At 42.3% G+C, this 19,017-nt stretch overlaps 1 protein-coding gene across 1 annotated transcript in view; it reads right to left on the reverse strand.

Annotated features, from left to right (window-relative positions):
• The window catches only part of LOC139404696 (myosin-7-like), a 28,730-nt gene extending 18,879 nt beyond the window's left edge, over nt 1–9,851 (reverse strand). The window contains exons 1-7 of the mRNA XM_071147308.1: nt 9,740–9,851; nt 9,569–9,614; nt 7,866–8,074; nt 6,336–6,479; nt 6,088–6,244; nt 5,971–5,998; nt 5,781–5,886 (exon numbers count right to left, since the gene is read on the reverse strand). Coding sequence (XP_071003409.1) covers nt 5,781–5,886; nt 5,971–5,998; nt 6,088–6,244; nt 6,336–6,479; nt 7,866–8,066 — 636 coding nt within the window. The 5' untranslated portion in view covers nt 8,067–8,074; nt 9,569–9,614; nt 9,740–9,851. The remainder of the gene's footprint in view (nt 1–5,780; nt 5,887–5,970; nt 5,999–6,087; nt 6,245–6,335; nt 6,480–7,865; nt 8,075–9,568; nt 9,615–9,739) is intronic.
• Between the last annotated feature and the right edge of the window lie 9,166 nt (nt 9,852–19,017).

The following is a 19,017-nucleotide window of genomic DNA, read 5'->3' on the forward strand; positions in this document are numbered from 1 at the left end:
TTTGATTTGATATGCTCAACCAGCCATGAATTTTTTTAAATTTAGGATAGATATTGATGATCACAGGGCTCGACATTAACGCTTGGACAAGAAGAATGTAGATTTAAGTTGTCCGACTGGACAAGGAAAAAGAATCACAGAATAACCACAATGTGTGTCATCAGTGGATCAGTGTCCTCTGGATGCAATGTGTTGCACACTGTTCTCCCAATCTCTGCAGAGCAAATCAGAGTATAATTATTGTAGGCCTTCATTGACGGGCATGAGCGGTCTTTCAATCATGCAGTTGCGAGAAAGCCACATTGCTAGTTAGTGAGTTATTTCCGCAATTATACCAACATTTTGATCAGCAATGAAAATCCTGGAAAATGTCATGTTGTTTCTTACTTCCGGCGCCGACAGAGATGGCCGCCTCGCTTCGCGTTCCTAGGAAACTATGCAGTTTTTTGTTTTTTTACGTGTTATTTCTTACATTAGTACCCCAGGTCATCTTAGGTTTCATCACATACAGTCGAGAAGAACTACTGAATATAAGATCAGCGTCAACTCACCATCAGTACGACCAAGAATACGCTTTTCGCGACGCGGATCCTGTGTTCTGCCTTACAAACAGGACAACGGAGTGGATCCTATGCAGCGACCCAAAAATACGACTCCGAAAAAGAGGGAAACGAGGCGGTCTTCTGGTCAGACTCCGGAGACGGGCACACCGTGCACCATTCCCTAGCATTCTTCTTGCCAATGTCCAGTCTCTTGACAACAAGGTTGATGAAATCCGAGCAAGGGTAGCATTCCAGAGGGACATCAGAGACTGTAACGTTCTTTGCTTCACGGAAACGTGGCTTACTGGAGAGACGCTATCCGAAGCGGTGCAGCCAACAGGTTTCTCCACGCATCGCGCAGACAGGAAAAAACATCTTTCTGGTAAAAAGAGGGGCGGGGGCGTATGCCTTATGACTAACGTGACATGGTGTGATGAAAGAAACATACAAGAACTCAAATCCTTCTGTTCACCTGATTTAGAATTCCTCACAATCAAATGTAGACCGCATTATCTACCAAGAGAATTCTCTTCGATTATAATCACAGCCGTATATATCCCCCCCCAAGCAGACACATCGTTGGCTCTGAATGAACTTTATTTGACTCTTTGCAAACTGGAAACCATTTATCCGGAGGCTGCATTCATTGTAGCTGGGGATTTTAACAAGGCTAATCTGAAAACAAGACTCCCCAAATTTTATCAGCATATCGATTGCGCAACCAGGGGTGGAAAGACCTTGGATCATTGTTACTCTAACTTCCGCGACGCATATAAGGCCCTGCCCCGCCCCCCTTTCGGAAAAGCTGACCACGACTCCATTCTGTTGATCCCTGCCTACAGACAGAAACTAAAACAAGAGGCTCCCACGCTGAGGTCTGTCCAACGCTGGTCCGACCAAGCTGACTCCACACTCCAAGACTGCTTCCATCACGTGGACTGGGACATGTTTCGTATTGCGTCAGACAACAACATTGACGAATACGCTGATTCGGTGTGCGAGTTCATTAGAACGTGCGTTGAAGATGTCGTTCCCATAGCAACGATTAAAACATTCCCTAACCAGAAACCGTGGATTGATGGCAGCATTCGTGTGAAACTGAAAGCGCGAACCACTGCTTTTAATCAGGGCAAGGTGTCTGGTAACATGACCGAATACAAACAGTGCAGCTATTCCCTCCGCAAGGCTATCAAACAAGCTAAGCGTCAGTACAGAGACAAAGTAGAATCTCAATTCAACGGCTCAGACACAAGAGGCATGTGGCAGGGTCTACAGTCAATCACGGACTACAGGAAGAAATCCAGCCCAGTCACGGACCAGGATGTCCTGCTCCCAGGCAGACTAAATAACTTTTTTGCCCGCTTTGAGGACAATACAGTGCCACTGACACGGCCTGCAACGAAAACTTGCGGTCTCTCCTTCACTGCAGCCGACGTGAGTAAGACATTTAAACGTGTTAACCCTCGCAAGGCTGCAGGCCCAGACGGCATCCCCAGCCGCGCCCTCAGAGCATGCGCAGACCAGCTGGCCGGTGTGTTTACGGACATATTCAATCAATCCCTATACCAGTCTGCTGTTCCCACATGCTTCAAGAGGGCCACCATTGTTCCTGTTCCCAAGAAAGCTAAGGTAACTGAGCTAAACGACTACCGCCCCGTAGCACTCACTTCCGTCATCATGAAGTGCTTTGAGAGACTAGTCAAGGACCATATCACCTCCACCCTACCTGACACCCTAGACCCACTCCAATTTGCTTACCGCCCAAATAGGTCCACAGACGATGCAATCTCAACCACACTGCACACTGCCCTAACCCGTCTGGACAAGAGGAATACCTATGTGAGAATGCTGTTCATTGACTACAGCTCGGCATTCAACACCATAGTACCCTCCAAGCTCGTCATCAAGCTCGAGACCCTGGGTCTCGACCCCGCCCTGTGCAACTGGGTACTGGACTTCCTGACGGGCCGCCCCCATGTGGTGAGGGTAGGCAACAACATCTCCTCCCCGCTGATCCTCAACACTGGGGCCCCACAAGGGTGCGTTCTGAGCCCTCTCCTGTACTCCCTGTTCACCCACGACTGCGTGGCCACGCACGCCTCCAACTCAATCATCAAGTTTGCGGACGACACAACAGTGGTAGGCTTGATTACCAACAACGACGAGACGGCCTACAGGGAGGAGGTGAGGGCCCTCGGAGTGTGGTGTCAGGAAAATAACCTCACACTCAACGTCAACAAAACTAAGGAGATGATTGTGGACTTCAGGAAACAGCAGAGGGAACACCCCCCTATCCACATCGATGGAACAGTAGTGGAGAGGGTAGCAAGTTTTAAGTTCCTCGGCATACACATCACAGACAAACTGAATTGGTCCACTCACACAGACAGCATTGTGAAGAAGGCGCAGCAGCGCCTCTTCAACCTCAGGAGGCTGAAGAAATTCGGCTTGTCACCAAAAGCACTCACAAACTTCTACAGATGCACAATCGAGAGCATCCTTGCGGGATGTATCACCGCCTGGTACGGCAACTGCTCCGCCCTCAACCGTAAGGCTCTCCAGAGGGTAGTGAGGTCTGCACAACGCATCACCGGGGGCAAACTACCTGCCCTCCAGGACACCTACACCACCCGATGTCACAGGAAGGCCATAAAGATCATCAAGGACATCAACCACCCGAGCCACTGCCTGTTCACCCCGCTATCATCCAGAAGGCGAGGTCAGTACAGGTGCATCAAAGCTGGGACCGAGAGACTGAAAAACAGCTTCTATCTCAAGGCTATCAGACTGTTAAACAGCCACCACTAACATTGAGTGGCTGCTGCCAACACACTGACACTGACTCAACTCCAGCCACTTTAATAATGGGAATTGATGAGAAATGATGTAAATATATCACTAGCCACTTTAAACAATGCTACCTTATATAATGTTACTTACCCTACATTATTCATCTCATATGCATACGTATATACTGTACTCTATATCATCGACTGTATCCTTATGTAATACATGTATCACTAGCCACTTTAACTATGCCACTTTGTTTACATACTCATCTCATATGTATATACTGTACTCGATACCATCTACTGTATCTGCCTATGCTGCTCTGTACCATCACTCATTCATATATCCTTATGTACATATTCTTTATCCCCTCACACTGTGTACAAGACAGTAGTTTTGGAATTGTTAGTTAGATTACTTGTTGGTTATTACTGCATTGTCGGAACTAGAAGCACAAGCATTTCGCTACACTCGCATTAACATCTGCTAACCATGTGTATGTGACAAATTTGATTTGATTTGATTTGATTTGGTTGCATCACCTACATGTGCCAGTGGGCATTTGCCAGAGGAGAGAGAGAGACAACAACAGACAGTGGCAACCCATCATTCAATGCAGGTGGGGCAGAGACCCACCTGTTTTGAGCCCTACATGTTTAGCTAATGTATTTATTTATTTTCCCATTTTGAGTGTCATTTTGGAATTAATTCACGTTACATATTAGTTTGCAAACAATGTTAAAAATAAAATAAATAATTTAGTTAATAAAGCCGGATACAAACATGTTCTCTTGAGTAAGACAGGTCCAAATAGTTTCAGCCTAGCTCAGTGCTTCCTGTGGTGGAGGGGCAGCCAGCGAAAGCACAGAGCATAGACGTTGGTCATTTTCTCTAGTTGCGCTGTGATTGGCTGTGTTCTGTCACTCATGGGGACACTAGCTCATCGCAGAATCTTCAGGGAGAGCTAGGTAGTTCAAGCCCCCCCCTAGGGTGCTGCCATAGATTTACATTAGATGTGCCTGTCCAAGAAGGCTCAAGGTCAAGATAAAATGATGTCAAATCACGTTATATCTACAGTAGCTTTGATTGGACTGTTGTCAACATCATACTTTCAAAATCTTAGCTAGCTAGCTAGGCAAGTAGTCACCATCATGAATCACGTCGACAATCTTTTCAATCTCTGTCATATGAAGATAAATTATACACAAAACGTATTGGTGCTCATCGGTCATTGGACATAAACATTACACAAAAGTCATACATCGCAAATTCAACAATGGAAGGAAGGAATTGGAAGGAATGAGTGGCTAATTGCGATGCAAAACAATTAACTATTTTGCTTCCCCTGCCTGCAATTCATTGGAGAGGGTGTGTGGTCCAAGTCTGGGTTTAAGGGTTGAAAACATCTGTCTGAAATGGTCTCTTTTCCGAGCTTAAAAGGATAAACATTCACAAGCAACACCATGGGCCAGAAATGGTTGAATACATTTGCCACTCTGTCAATCCATCATGGATTCTGCCTGGTTCAAAACCACTCGGAACTCAGAACTGGGAAATCTCCGACTTCAGTGTGTTCAAGACAACTGGGAACTCTGGGCGAAAAAATGAATTCTGACTGGGAAATTGTGTTTTGAACAGTCGTCAAACTCGGAACTCCAGTCAGGAACTTGGATCTCTTTCTAGAGCTCTGACTTCCAGACCTAAAGATCCCTGATATCATGATTCAACCCTGTTTTTTCAGAGTTCCCAGTTGTCTTGAAAGCACTGTAAATCCAGAGAATGACAGTCTTTGATGACAATCTACAGAACAAAAATTTACTAATGTTCAATAATGGCTAAAAAGTCAAAACGGCATTTGTCATTATTGAAGAAGAATGCTTTTTATCGAGTTACACAAATCCACAAGGAGTCAGTAGAAGAAACCACATGTATTTAAGCAAGTCAGCCATATCAGCTATGTTTTTTTAAAATGAGGCTAAATGTAAGAAACCTCCGCAGCTTTATGTAGGCCCTAACAGTTTGTGGGCACTGTTTGTCACCGTTTTAGTGCAATTAATGTATTGTGTTGTGTAGTGGCTTTGCTGGCATATATCCCAAAACATGTTATAGAGTTTGCCCACCAAGATTTACATGCTAACTAGATAACCAGCCAAACTACACAATATGTTTTGAATTGGCTATCTCGCTAGTTAACTATTTAGCAGGTATTAATGACATTGTCATGTCCGATGTCCTAAAATAACTTTCCACCAGCACTCCTGTGTCACCGCAACTGGCTCGACAGGTCATAGACAGGCCACCTGTACCCGCGCACATTGACTCGGTACTGGTACACCCTGTATATAGCCTCGTTCTAGTTATTTTATTGTTACTCTTTTCAAGGACAAGTGACTTGAGCTTTCGGACAAGTAAAACAAAAGTTTTACTTGCATTCTATTTTCTGTTTACCTTTTTTTCTTCTGCAGCACTTTTCTTTCCACTGACAGCAGCAATGCTGGCAAAATACTGGATGACCCTCTTGGTGTTCACAGTCTTTCCAGCACCGGATTCTCCGCTGGGATTGAAATACAAATGTCTCAGAATTTATCTTAATTTTAAATAGCCTCAAATCAATATAACCTTTGGTTGATGTACTTACGTGATAAGAACAGACTGGTTTTCCCTGTCTGTTGAAAGAGAAGTATCAGTAAATGTGTCATTATATAAAAATGATTTGATATGCCAATGTAGATGAAAAGGAAAAGTGATATTTTACCTGACAACATGTACTGGTAGGCATTGTCAGAGATGGAGAAAATGTGAGGAGGAGCTTCTGTCCTCTTCTTGCCTCTGTATGCATTGACAACAGACTGATCGTACACTGGCAGCCACTTGTAGGGGTTGACAGTGACACAGAACAACCCTGAGTAGGTCTGTGGAAGACGAGAGAGATGCAGATTTAGTTTCATTCATTTGAATGAATGTTTGATTTAATGGAGATATTAGCAGTCAGGCTTGACTTACATAGATCATCCAGGCTGCGTAACGCTCTTTGAGGTTAAACAGCACAGCAGGCTCGTGCAGGAAGGTGAACATCGCCATGTCCTCAATTTTATCAAACTTTGGCGGGTTCTGGGGGTGAACGTCATCCTCCTTCACAGTAACAGTCTGAAAGATGGGCAAATTAAATGATTTTGTTTCATTTTCAAGGTGAAGAAGTATTCACTTTTGAGACAAATCCTATCTTGATTTTTCACAAATTATCAATTGACATGTAATGCCTGATTTGCATGAAAGTTAAAGATCTCAAGTCAGGATTCTGCACTTAGTTTTAGATATATAGTGTACAACAATGTGGACACCCCTTCAAATGAGTGGATTCAGCTATTTCAGCCATACCCGTTGCTGACAGGTATATAAAATCAAGCGCACAGCCATGCAATCTCCAGTAGAGCTCTGTGACTTTAAACTTGGCACTGTCGTAGGGGATGCCACCTTTCCAACAAGTAACATTTTTGCCCTGCTAAAGCAGCCCTGGTCAACTGTAAGTACTGTTATTGGGAAGTGGAAACGTTTAGGAGCAACAACAGCTCATCGCGGAGTGGTAGGCCACACAAGCTTACAGAACGGGACCGGCGAATGCTGATGAGGGTAGCTCGTAAAAATGGTCTGTCCTCGGTTGTAACACTCACTACCGAGTTCCAATCTGCCTCTGGAAGCAACGTCAGCACAAGAACTGTTCGTCTGGAACTTCATGAAATAGGTTTCCATGGCTGAGCAGCCGCACACAAGCCTAAGATCATATGCATCGCCAAGCGTCAGCTGTAATGGCGTAAAGCTTGCCGCCATTGGACTCTGGAGCAGGGAAAACACATTCTCTGGAGTGATAAATCAGGATTCACCACCTGGCAGTCCAACTGACGAATCTGGATACCAGGAGAATGCATTGTGCCAACTGTAAAATTTGGTGGAGGAGGAATAATGGCCCGGGGCTGTTTTTCATGGTTCGGGGTAGGCCCCTTAGTTCTAGTGACTGGAAAACTTAACGGTACAGCAAACAATGTCATTCTAGACAATTTGGCGCTTCCAACTTTGTGGCAACAGTTTGGGGAAGGCCCTTTTCTGTTTCAGCATGACAATACCCCCGTGCACAAAGCGAGGTCCATACAGAAATTGTTTGTCAAGATTGGTGTGGAAGAACTTGGCTGGCCTGCACAGAGCCCTGGTCTCAACCCCGTTGAACACCTTTGGGATGAATTGGAACTCTGACTGCAAGCCAGGCCTAATCGCCCAATATCAGTGCCGATTTCACTAATGAGTGCCCGACCTCACTAATGCTCTTGTGGCTGAATGGAAGCATGTCTCCGCAGCAATGTTTCAACATCTAGTGGAATGCCTTCCCAGTGGACTGGAGGCTGTTATAGCAGCAAAGGGGGGACCAACTCCATATTAATGCCAATGATTTTGGAATGAGATGTTCGACAAACAGGTGTCCACATACACTACATGACCAAAAGTATATTTTAAGAAGATTTTTAATAGTAAAATATTTACCTTTCCAAACTCAGTATCAACGGTGACTTTAGCCCCATCTCTGCTGGTGATTGTGGCCTTGACGTACTCAACCTCAGGGTCTGGCACATAGCACTCTCTCTTTATGTCAAAGGGTCTAGTCTGGCATTCCATACGCTCCTTGTCTGACTTACGCAGATAGGAAGCTGCGGCACCAAACTCTGCCATCAAACTGTCCCCCATTCTTAAACCTGTGCAGACAGAAACAGAGCATTGAATGCAGTATGGATATTATTTACACACAGTACCAGGTTGAAATTAATGCCAACCCCAAACTCTGCCATCAACATGTCACACATTCTTAAATTTGTGAAACAGAGCTTTGAATGCGTACAGTGGGGTTCAAAATGATTGACACCCTTGACTGTAGAAAATAAATTGTATTATTTTATACTAATACAATTACATAGAGGAAGAGATTTTTGTTTTTTTTCCTCAAAAAGGTAGGGATCAAAATGATTGACACCTAAAGATTCTTATAAATGAAGTAGTCAAAAGTTTAGTAATTGGTCCCATATTCCTAGCATGCAATGATTAAATCAAGCTTGTGACTCTACAAACTTGCTGGACGCATTTGCAGTTCGTTTTGGTTTTGTTTCAGATAATTCTTTGCCCAATAGAAATTAATGGTAAATAATGTATTGTGTCATTTTGGAGTCACTTTTATTTACAATAAGAATAGAATATGTTCTAAACACTTCAACATGTATGTGGATGTTTTACAGCCCTTTGATTTTGCCTTAATACTTCACTAAATTAATTTTAAAAAGTCGGTCCCAAACATTTCCCCCAAAGACCTAAATTAATTGGAATATTGGATATTAGTATCACTTTATGTCTGTTTTGTATATGAACAGTATACTGTACCAGCATGGCAGACCAATAGAACTTTAAAATATATGGAGTGGCTGTGGATCCGACTTTTTCTGGATTTTTGTCCGCTGTGCTAAAACATCCGGAGCTTCCCGAAGCCTCTGCGCATGTGCGGATCACGTGCTGCACGTGTTCATATTCTCACCTTTAGATGCAGCGAACAGGCTACTCAGGCGAATGGTCACGGTGCTTGTTATGTGATCTTGCAGACACTGATTCAGCTTTGATCTAATTTTATTATTAAACAAGCGCCATTCGCTTGAGTAGCCTGTTCTCTGCTCATAAAGTAGAGAATATACACTTTCGCAGAACGGGATCTGCGCATAAGCTTCGGAAAGCTCTGCATCTTTGAGTGAGGCCGAAAAAGTTGGATTCGCAGCCACGGTCCAAAATAATAGCATAAAAAAGACATGAGGGTCGAGGCAGAACACCGGTGGGCTACCAGATTTAGAACCCTAGATTGATAAGACTTTATCTGAACAATATGAAGGTCAGCAAACCAATAACACATTGAAAATAAACCAAAACGTGTGAGGTTCACACCAGACCAAAAGTAGCTAGGTCCACTGTAGCTCAAATCTACAGCTTGTGTTAGTGATGACACTGACTACATGTACGGAAAGACGTATTGTGCATCATATACAAGTTGACTAGATTGATGAGTAGACAACAAAATAAAACATTAGTATAGTAATATATAGTTGTCATGGAACACATTGAAAGTCTTCATGCAAACCACTAAGAGGCGGGTTGTAAAACCTATATTTAAAAACCTATATACCTATATACTAATAGAAGACTATTAATCTTACCTGTCCTTGGTCACACCTTGAATACGTTTGGTGGAAAGGATCTCGACTGAGAATGAAATAGACGAATACAAAGACAATATCAATCAACTGAACACATATGTGTGGTAATGACAATTGTTTGGTCCTGTGATGATTATCTTTGCCCTCAGCAGACTGCCTCTATATGCTTACCTTCAGGATGTCCAGTGCCTTGTGTCTCCCCCTAGTCTGTCTCCCCTGGTCTCCATCACTCTATATAAAGAGTGTTACTCAGCCCTATATGGAGATGGGCCATCTATTGTAATAAATGAGTCTGATTATTTTAGAAGATCTGTATTTGGAAGTAGAGGGTGTGTTTCTCAGACCAATGAGGTGGGAGGAGGGGAGCAAAATCCCAAGGTGCATGTACAGCATCACCCTTTGCTGTAACTCCTTTTTTGGATTGTCACTTTACGAGATGGCTACATGACGACGTTAGGACATTTCAGAGACTATTTTAGCACCCTCCTTTATAGAGCAGTTTCAGGCACCATGTATATCCAACACTTATCAATCTGGTATGTTTGAGCATTGGAAATCCCTTGCATTTAGTGTTTTGGTGCAATATGTCAGCAATGCCAGTAAGGGGGAGTAGTCATTTTTTGAGTTTTGCATTTTATGTTCTAGTAAATGTTTGGCAACAAACTTGGATGTCTCTTATGAACACTTTTGTTGTTTGCGTGTTGTGATCGCTTAAGGTCATTGAGATGACATGATAGTCTTCTTGCATGGTGTGAAATCATTGCAAGACAACTGCAGCTGTCCTCATTTGTTCACAAAGGCAAGGTCACTGTCCTTTGCATTGTCGCCGAGATTCCCATCTACTGTAAGCATAACCCTAGGCCCCATCTTGTTGACGTGGCATTGTCTACTTTTTATCCTTGAGGACAAATATAAACCTGTGAAATTCTTATTGGATTCCTTCTCCTGTGACCCTCACCATGTGACATTGTAATAGCTGCAACCTTTTCATGTAAATATTTCCAGGCCACAAATGGAAGAACACAAGCCACCTTCCTCAAGCAACTCATGTTGGGGGACTCAACATCAAATAAAATGTTATTTATCACATGCTTCGTAAACAACAGGCGTGGACTAACAGTGAAATACTTACTTACATGAGTTGTTAACAAAACGTACACCCAGGGCGTCAAACTTACACCCAGGGCGTCATACCTAAGTTTGAAAGAAAGAAAGATATTTTTTTATTTTACAAATAATTATTTAGTGCTCCTTCAAGAAAAAATGTGTCCAGCAGGCCAGATACTCATAAAGCTTTCACTTTCAAAGACAATATCACATTTAAATGTTGGAAAATAGCCTTTTATAGTTTTACCCCCTTATTTATTAGCATCTTTCGTGTAAATGATGGTTCAACTCAGTCTTAATACAATTCTATTCTCACAAAAACATTTCATTCTATTCCACTCTCTCCCTTTAAATTTCCATTAGACTAAGTGGATATCTGATAAGGTGCTGAGACAAGGGGCATGGGGTCTTAGATTTGTAAGTGCCACACTGTTAAAGATCAAGATAGCTGTCAGGGCATCATGTACAATATGGGGAAAGTCAAGCTGTTAAGGTGATGCTGTAGGGGTGACTAATCTGGAAAATGTGTTACCTCCTTCAAGACCTGTGCATTATAGTATACTGGAGGCCTTTAGACTCAACTTCACACCTTGTGCCTCACTTCAGCCTTGAGGTTCTGCAATAGCTTCCAAAGCAGAACATACCATCTCCTGCCCTTCAATGACTTGCTAAGGGTCCCATTCCCAGCTGTCGTGTGTTTGTGTGGAGGGGAGAAGGGGTGGCTGTGCCCTCCACTATTGTCTCAGTGTGTGTGGCCTGGTGGCTGGGTAAGTGTGTGTGGCCTGGTGGCTGGGTAAGTGTGTGTGTGTGTGTGTGTGTGTGTGTGTGTGTGTGTGTGTGTGTGTGTGTGTGTGTGTGTGTGTGTGTGTGTGTGTGTGTGTGTGTGTGTGTGTGTGTGTGTGTGTGTGTGTGTGTGTGTGTGTGTGTGTGTGTGTGTGTGTGTGTGTGTGTGTGTGAGGTCTCGCTATATGGTGTCAATTCCTAACCTATTCTCCTGTCATCCTTTTTCTCCATAGAATGACAGACTGCCAGTCCATCTCCATGGCTCCCCCAGGCTGAGACCATCTCTTTCCTCACCAAGGCACGTGGGCTCCCTGACAGGGAGTGAGTGAAGGAGGTAGGCTAGTAATGCAGGAGCAGCCTCCAAAAACCTTCCTCTAGCAAGATAATCAGCACTGACCAAGGTAAGTCATAATGACATTATCTGTAACTCGTACATAACTGTCAGTATGTGGTATTCAATGTGTAGGTGCAGTGATTTCATCTTTTAAGAAATAAGTGTGGCTATTATTATCAAATTGGAAATTAGTGAGTGACATGGTCTGTATCCCAAAGACGGAACGAAAAGCCTTTATTTTACAGGACCTTACTCCCAATTAGTTTTTGGTATAGATCATTTGTTGTGAGTTCTGATAACTTACCAGTAGTGGCATTAGAAGCCAGTAAAGAGGTGGATAATAGTTCAGTTTATTTTCTACCTTCCCCAAGTGGACAAAATTGGAAGTACAGGGAGAACTGCAGCCCAGGAGGTCACTTCACAGTCCCTGTACTTTCACCCTTACTGTAGGAAGGGTAACAGATGAAATATGACCTTCTTTTAGTTATTATTTTTTAAAGATTTTTTATTAAAGGTAAGTATAACACTTTTCAAAACTATACTGAACAAGAATATAAAAGCAAAATGCAACAATGTCAATGGTTTTGTTGAGTTCAAATAAGGAAATCAGTCAATTTAAATAAATTCATTAGACCCTAATCTATGACATGACTGGGCAGGGGTACAGCCCACCCAGTGGGGAGCCAGGCCCAGCCTCTCCAAACAAAAGGGCTTTATTACAGACGGAAATACTCCTCCGTTTTATCAGCTGTCCGGGTGGCTGGTTTCAGATGATCCCGCAGGTGAAGAAGCCGGATGTGGAGGTCCTGGGCTGGTGTGGTTACACGTGGTCTGAAGTTGTGAGGCCGGTTGGACATACTACCAAATTCTCTAAAACGATGTTGGAGGTGGCTTATGGTAGAGAAATTAACATCAAATGATCTGTCAACAGCTCTGGTGGACATTCCTGCAATCAGCATACCAATGGTACGCTCCCTCAAAACTTGAGACATCTGTAGCATTGTGTTTTATTTGACACAAGTACACATTTTATGGTTGCCTTTTATTGTCCCCCAGCACAAGGTGCAATTGTGTACTGATCATGCTGTTTAATCAGTTTATTGATATGCCACACCTGTTAGGTGGATGGAATTTCTTGACAAAGGAGAAACGCTCTATAATATGAATGTAAACAAGTTTGTGCACTAATTTTCAGAGAAATACGCTTTTTGTGCATATGGAACATTTCTGGGATGTTTTATTTCAGCTCTTAAAACATGGGACCAACGCTTTACATGTTGTGTTTGTATTTTTGTTCAGTATATTTCATGTAAAATAAATTGTATATGAATTATCAAAACATTTACTACCATGAAAGTCCTTAAAATATGGTTAAACATACACGCAGAACCAAGGCTACTATAAAATAATCAATTACTTAACAGCTTTCCAAAATACAGGGTATTCATCAGAACTGCTCTGTGATGTATTGATATTATCCTGTGATTACATTATTGGTGGATTATTAAACAAACTAATTGGTCAATTAAACTTTTGCAGTTCACCGTCAATAATAAAGTTATTGAATACCAAAACTGTTTTCAGTGAGAAGTTAGGGCTGGTCAAAAGCCAAAAAAGCCAGGAAATTAAAATAAACATCACAGTTCAACCTCACCCATGCAATACCAAGGTTTTCCAGCACTCAGCTGTGATACTTGCTACATTAAAGTGTAGAATACTACTACTAAATTATTAGAGTAGGGGTTTTCAAATCCATCCTTCCCTGGAGGTCTGCTGGTTTTATGTTGTACCTGATAATTAATTGCACCCACCTGATGTCCCAAGTTAAAGGGAAGAATATATATATATATTTTTTTTAAGTAGAGGATCTGGCTATGAAGTCCAGATTTGAATTAGAATGTAGTAGAGCATACTACATAAAGAAGGAATATTACATTAATAGACATGCATAATAAGTTTAAAGGTCCAGTGCAGACATTTTTATATCGCAATATCAAGTCATTTCTGGGTAACAGTTAATGTAACGCTTTTCTTCCGTTGAAGGAGAGGACCAAAGCTCAGCGTGGTTAGTGTTCATCTTATTTAATAATAAATTCAAACTGAACACTTCAAGTTACAAAAACAACAAATGTGTTAACCGAAAACAGTACGGTGTGGTGTAAAACACAGACACGGAAACAATCACCCATAAAAACACAGTGAAACCCAGTCTGATTCTCAATTGGGGCGGCAGGGTAGCCTAGTGGTTAGAGTAAGTAACCGAAAGGTTGCAAGTTCAAACCCCCGAGCTGACAAGGTACAAATCTGTCGTTCTGCCCCTGAACAAGGCAGTTAACCCACTGTTCCTAGGCCGTCATTGAAAATAAGAATTTGTTCTTAACTGACTTGCCTAGTTAAATAAAGGTTAAATAAAAAATCAGAGACAACTAACGACACCTTCCTCTGATTGAGAACCATACAAGGCCGAACACAGAAAAACAACCTAGACACACAAAACATAGAATGCCCACCCAGCTCACGTCCTGACTAAAACAAGGAAAACACAAAAGAACTATGGTCAGAATGTGACAGTTAAACAAACAACAAACTATTAAAATGGTCAAAAATAGACAAATAAAGCTTCTTAGAAAATAGTAATTTAAAGCAAGAATTTTGCTAGGACTGTCTGGGAATGGTCTGAGTGGGAAGGGGAAAACTGAAAACTAGCTGTTATTGGCAGAGGTTTGGAACTCTCTTTCTTATTGGTCTATCAACTAATTTACTGTTGCCAATGTCAACAGGCAGGCCAAAACTCCATCCCACCAACAAAATGGAATATTACGTTGCTGAGTGCTTTTCTCTGATTGAGATGGACAGATTCTGAGGTACATTGATATCTGAGATAAATAAAGCAATTTAAGATCATTAGTAATAATAATTACTACAATGTTCGTCCTTGAACGAAAGCATCACTAAAGGTGAATGGAGGGAATGTATTCATTATTTCAAGTTTACTATAACCAAATGCATGCTTGTCAAGGCCATAGAGAGTAAACATTTCTGAGAAGCATTCACTTGGAGAACCAGCTGGTGCGTGTGATTGAACCGTAGTTGAGGATGGGAATGCGGATGCTATGCTTGAGGGCAGGAGGCTACAACAGCAAGCAAATAGTTAAGTTTTAGGTCAGGGGTCAATAGCTGCGTTGCCACCTTTTAGCACCATCTAAAAGGAGGGACTGCTCCAAAGTAAGTCGTTGAAGCCTTAGAAAGGGAAAGGGGGATACCTAGTCAGTTGTACAACTGAATGCGTCTTGTGTCTTCCGCATTTAACCCAACCCCTCTGAATCAGAGAGGTGTGGGGAACATCCACGTTAACTGCCTTGTTCAGGGGCAGAACGACAGATTTTTACCTTGTCAGCTCGGGGATTCGATCCAGCAACTTTTCGGTGACTGGCCCAACGCTCTAACCACTAAAAGACCTCTTCACTGAGTAAATGTTGTTGTTTAAAAACAAAAACAACTTGGTCTTGTAATGTACGAAAAAGAGACTGTAGTTTCAATGGGACCCCGGCTTAAATAAAGGTTCAATTAGGTCCCTTGCCTTGTTTGAACCTACTGTAAGAATGTCTTAATATATCTTAAGTCATTAATGGTGCTGTCTAAAGTGTTCACGCAACAGTAGTATACGGCTTAGGGAATTGGAAACAGCCCCCAGCTGTTCAGATCAGACTCGTATTCCAATCAATCTGCCTTACCACACACACTAGTCACACTCTGTTGCAGCGCTCCGTAACTTCATGCTTGTGTGGCCTTATTCATCTGTGCTTCCCTTATTGAAGGAGCAAGATGGCCTGCTGCCCCACTCTCACCTTTCTTTTAATGAATATGTCTGATCTGATTCCATTCCTGTAGGTGCAGCTCCACTGAGGACCGGAATTCTTATTGAAATCCTTATCATGAGGTGGGTCAACTTTACAAATCCTGTATTAGCCTGTTAATATGGATAGTAATACATAATGTGTGTTATTCCCTTTTTTGCTCATAAAGAAGGCGCTATACATGGTATCCAACATTTTTTTATTGAATTCTGGGTGGGATTAATTCGGATTGCTTTGGCTGGACTGACAGAATTATTAAAGTACCTTTTTCCATTACTTCCATGCTTCTCTCTACTAGTGTTACAGTGTATACTGGTAGCACGGTAATATCACGGTACCAAAACGTCATGATACTTCAAACATTGCAGAATACCTTAGTACCGTTTCATATTTTTCAGCCCTACCGATCTAAAGAACATGCCTGGTGCCTTTTATAAAATATTTACAAAGTCAGTTTTGTTGATAAATTCTGTTGAATTTAAGCAATAGCCACTAGTCCCCCACACATTGACTCGGTACCGGTAACCCCTGTATATAGCCTCGCTATTGTTATTTTACGGCTGCTCTTTAATTATTTGCTACTTTTATTTCTTATTTTTTTACTTATCTGTTTTTTACTTAGCACATGTTTTTTTCAAAACTGCATTATTGGTTAAGGGCATTTATTTATTTATTGGTTAAGTAAGTATTTAATTGTAAGGGCCACACCTGTTGTATTCGGCGCATGTGACAAATAATGCGCAGGTCGCATTCCCTACCAGCCCTCACTCACCTGCTTCTCTCCACTCTTCGTGCGCATTTATTCCTCCGTCAGTTAAAAAAATATTTAATTTAGCAGCGGGGATGCAGATCCAGACCCTGCTGAGTTTTCTGCTGTTAGATTTGTACATGTGTTACATTGGAGCAGCGTGCAAAGCAAGCAATGTTGATACATTGTATAATTTCATCGCCTGTTTAACCAAGAGCACAGGCCAATCTGAGTAGACTTTGCAAGTTCACTGTCGTGCAGCCTCTGAGTGCCAGAGAAGGACAATGGAGCACTGCTTCACAACAGCCATGCTTCCAGCTTTACAGCAAAGAAGATGGCTTGTCTCTAGTCTAAACAGTTAAAGAAATATGACCCATATGACAAAAATATGCCCCATAATAGCGGAGATGACTTTTTTTTTTTTTTTAAATCTAGCGGCATTTGCACGCATTTATGAACATTTCACAAACCATGTTGCGGGCCGTTTTAAACTAATCCCGGGTAGATAATTATGGGTTTAATAACAAACAACGTTGTTCAGTCATGTTACCTAGCTAACAACCTGGTAACTTGTTGGTTGACACAGGAAGAAAGGAAAAGTGTCTGCTAGTCATGAGATGTGCTTCAAAGGTAGGATTCATATACAGTGCATTTGGAAAGTATTCAGACCCCTTGACTTTTTCCCCAAAAAATTACATTACAGCCTTATTCTCAAATTGATTAAATATATTATTTTACTCATTAATCTACACACAATACCCCATAATGATAATGCAAAAAAATGATTTTAGACAACAGAAATGCCTTATTTACATAAGTATTCAGACCCTTTGCTATGAAACTCGAAAAAATTGAGCTCAGATGCATCCTGTCTCCATTGATCATCCTTGAGATGTTTCTACAACTTGAAAGGCACACACCTGTCTATATAAGGTCCCACAGTTGACAGTGCATGTCAGAGCAAAAACCAAGCCATGAGGTCGAAGGAATTGTCTGTAGAGCTCTGACACAGATCTGGGGTAGGGTACGAAAAAATGTCTGCAGCATTGAAGGTCCCCAAGAACACAGTGACCTCCATCATTCTTACATGGAAGAAGTTTGGAACCACCAAAATTCTTCCTAGAGCTGGCCGCCCGGCCAAACTGAGCAATCGGGGGAGAAGGGTTTTGGTCAGGGAGGTGACCAAGAAACCGATTGTCACTCTGACAGAGCTCCAGAGTTCCTCTGTGGAGATGGGAGAAACTTCCGGAAGGACAACCATCTCTGCAGCACTCCACCAACCAGGCCTTTATAGTAGAATGGCCAGGCGGAAGCCACTCTTCAGTAAAAGGTACATGACAGCCTGCTTGGAGTTTGTCAAAAGGCACCTAAAGGACTCTCAGACCATGAGAAACAAGATTCTCTGGTCTGATGAAACCAAAATTGAACTCTTTGGCCTGAATGCCAAGTGTCACGTCTGGAGGAAACGTGTCACCATCCCAAAGGTGAAGCATGGTGGTGGCAGAATCATGCTTTGGGGATGTTTTTCAGCGGCAGGGACTGGGAAACTTGTCAGGATTGAGGGAAAGATGAATGGAGCAAAGTACACAGAGATCATTGATGAAAACCTGCTCCGGAGCAGGGCGAAGGTTCACCTTCCAACAGGACAACGATCCTATGCACACAGCCAAGACAACGCAGAAGTGGCTTCGGGATGTCCTTGAGTAGCCCAGCCAGAGCCCGGACTTGAACCCGAACGTACATCTCTGGAGAAACCTGAAAATAGTTGTGCAGCGACGCTCTCCATCCAACCTGACAGAGCTTAAGAGGATCTGCAGAGAAGAATTGGAGAAACTCCCCAAATACAGGTGTGCCAAGCTTGTAGCCCAAGAAGACTTGAGGCTGTAATCGCTGCCAAAAGTGCTTCAACAAAGTACTAAGTAAAGTATCTGAATACTTATGTAAATGTACAATTTTAATACGATTGCAAAAACGTATAGAAATCTGGTTTTGCTTTGTCATTATGGGGTATTGTGTGTAGATTGAGGGGGAAAAAATATTGAATCCATTTTAGAATAAGGCTGTAACGTAACAAAATGTTGAAAAGATCAAGGGGTCTGAATATTTTACGAATGCACTATAGGCCTAATGTAAGCCTAAACAAAATAACAATTATAAATATATAAATGTGTTTCTTGTGCTCCTTAAATTCTGTTTGTTGCTTAATGTTTTAAAAGTTTGGAGTTGAGTAATGTCATTGTTGTGTGTGTGGGAGAGAGAGAGTGGTGTGGGTGTTTGGGAGGGAGAGAGAGAGAGAGTGGTGTGTGTGTTTATGAGAGGGAGGGAGGAAGAGAGAGTGGTGTGTGTGTTTATAAGAGGGAGAGAGAGAGAGTGGTGTGTGTTTATAAGAGGGAGAGAGAGAGAGAGTGGTGTGTGTGTTTATAAGAAGGAGAAAGAGAGTGGTGTGTGTGTTTATGAGAGGGAGTGAGAGAGAGAGAGTGGTGTGTGTGTGTTTATGAGAGGGAGGGAGGGAGGGAGGGTGGTGTGTGTGTATATGAGGGGGAGGGAGGGAGGGTGGTGTGTGTGTTTATAAGAGGGAGAGAGAGAGAGTGGTGTGTGTGTTTATAAGAGGGAGAAAGAG

The sequence above is a fragment of the Oncorhynchus clarkii genome, unplaced genomic scaffold, assembly GCF_045791955.1.
Source record: "Oncorhynchus clarkii lewisi isolate Uvic-CL-2024 unplaced genomic scaffold, UVic_Ocla_1.0 unplaced_contig_13633_pilon_pilon, whole genome shotgun sequence".
NCBI lineage: Eukaryota > Metazoa > Chordata > Actinopteri > Salmoniformes > Salmonidae > Oncorhynchus > Oncorhynchus clarkii.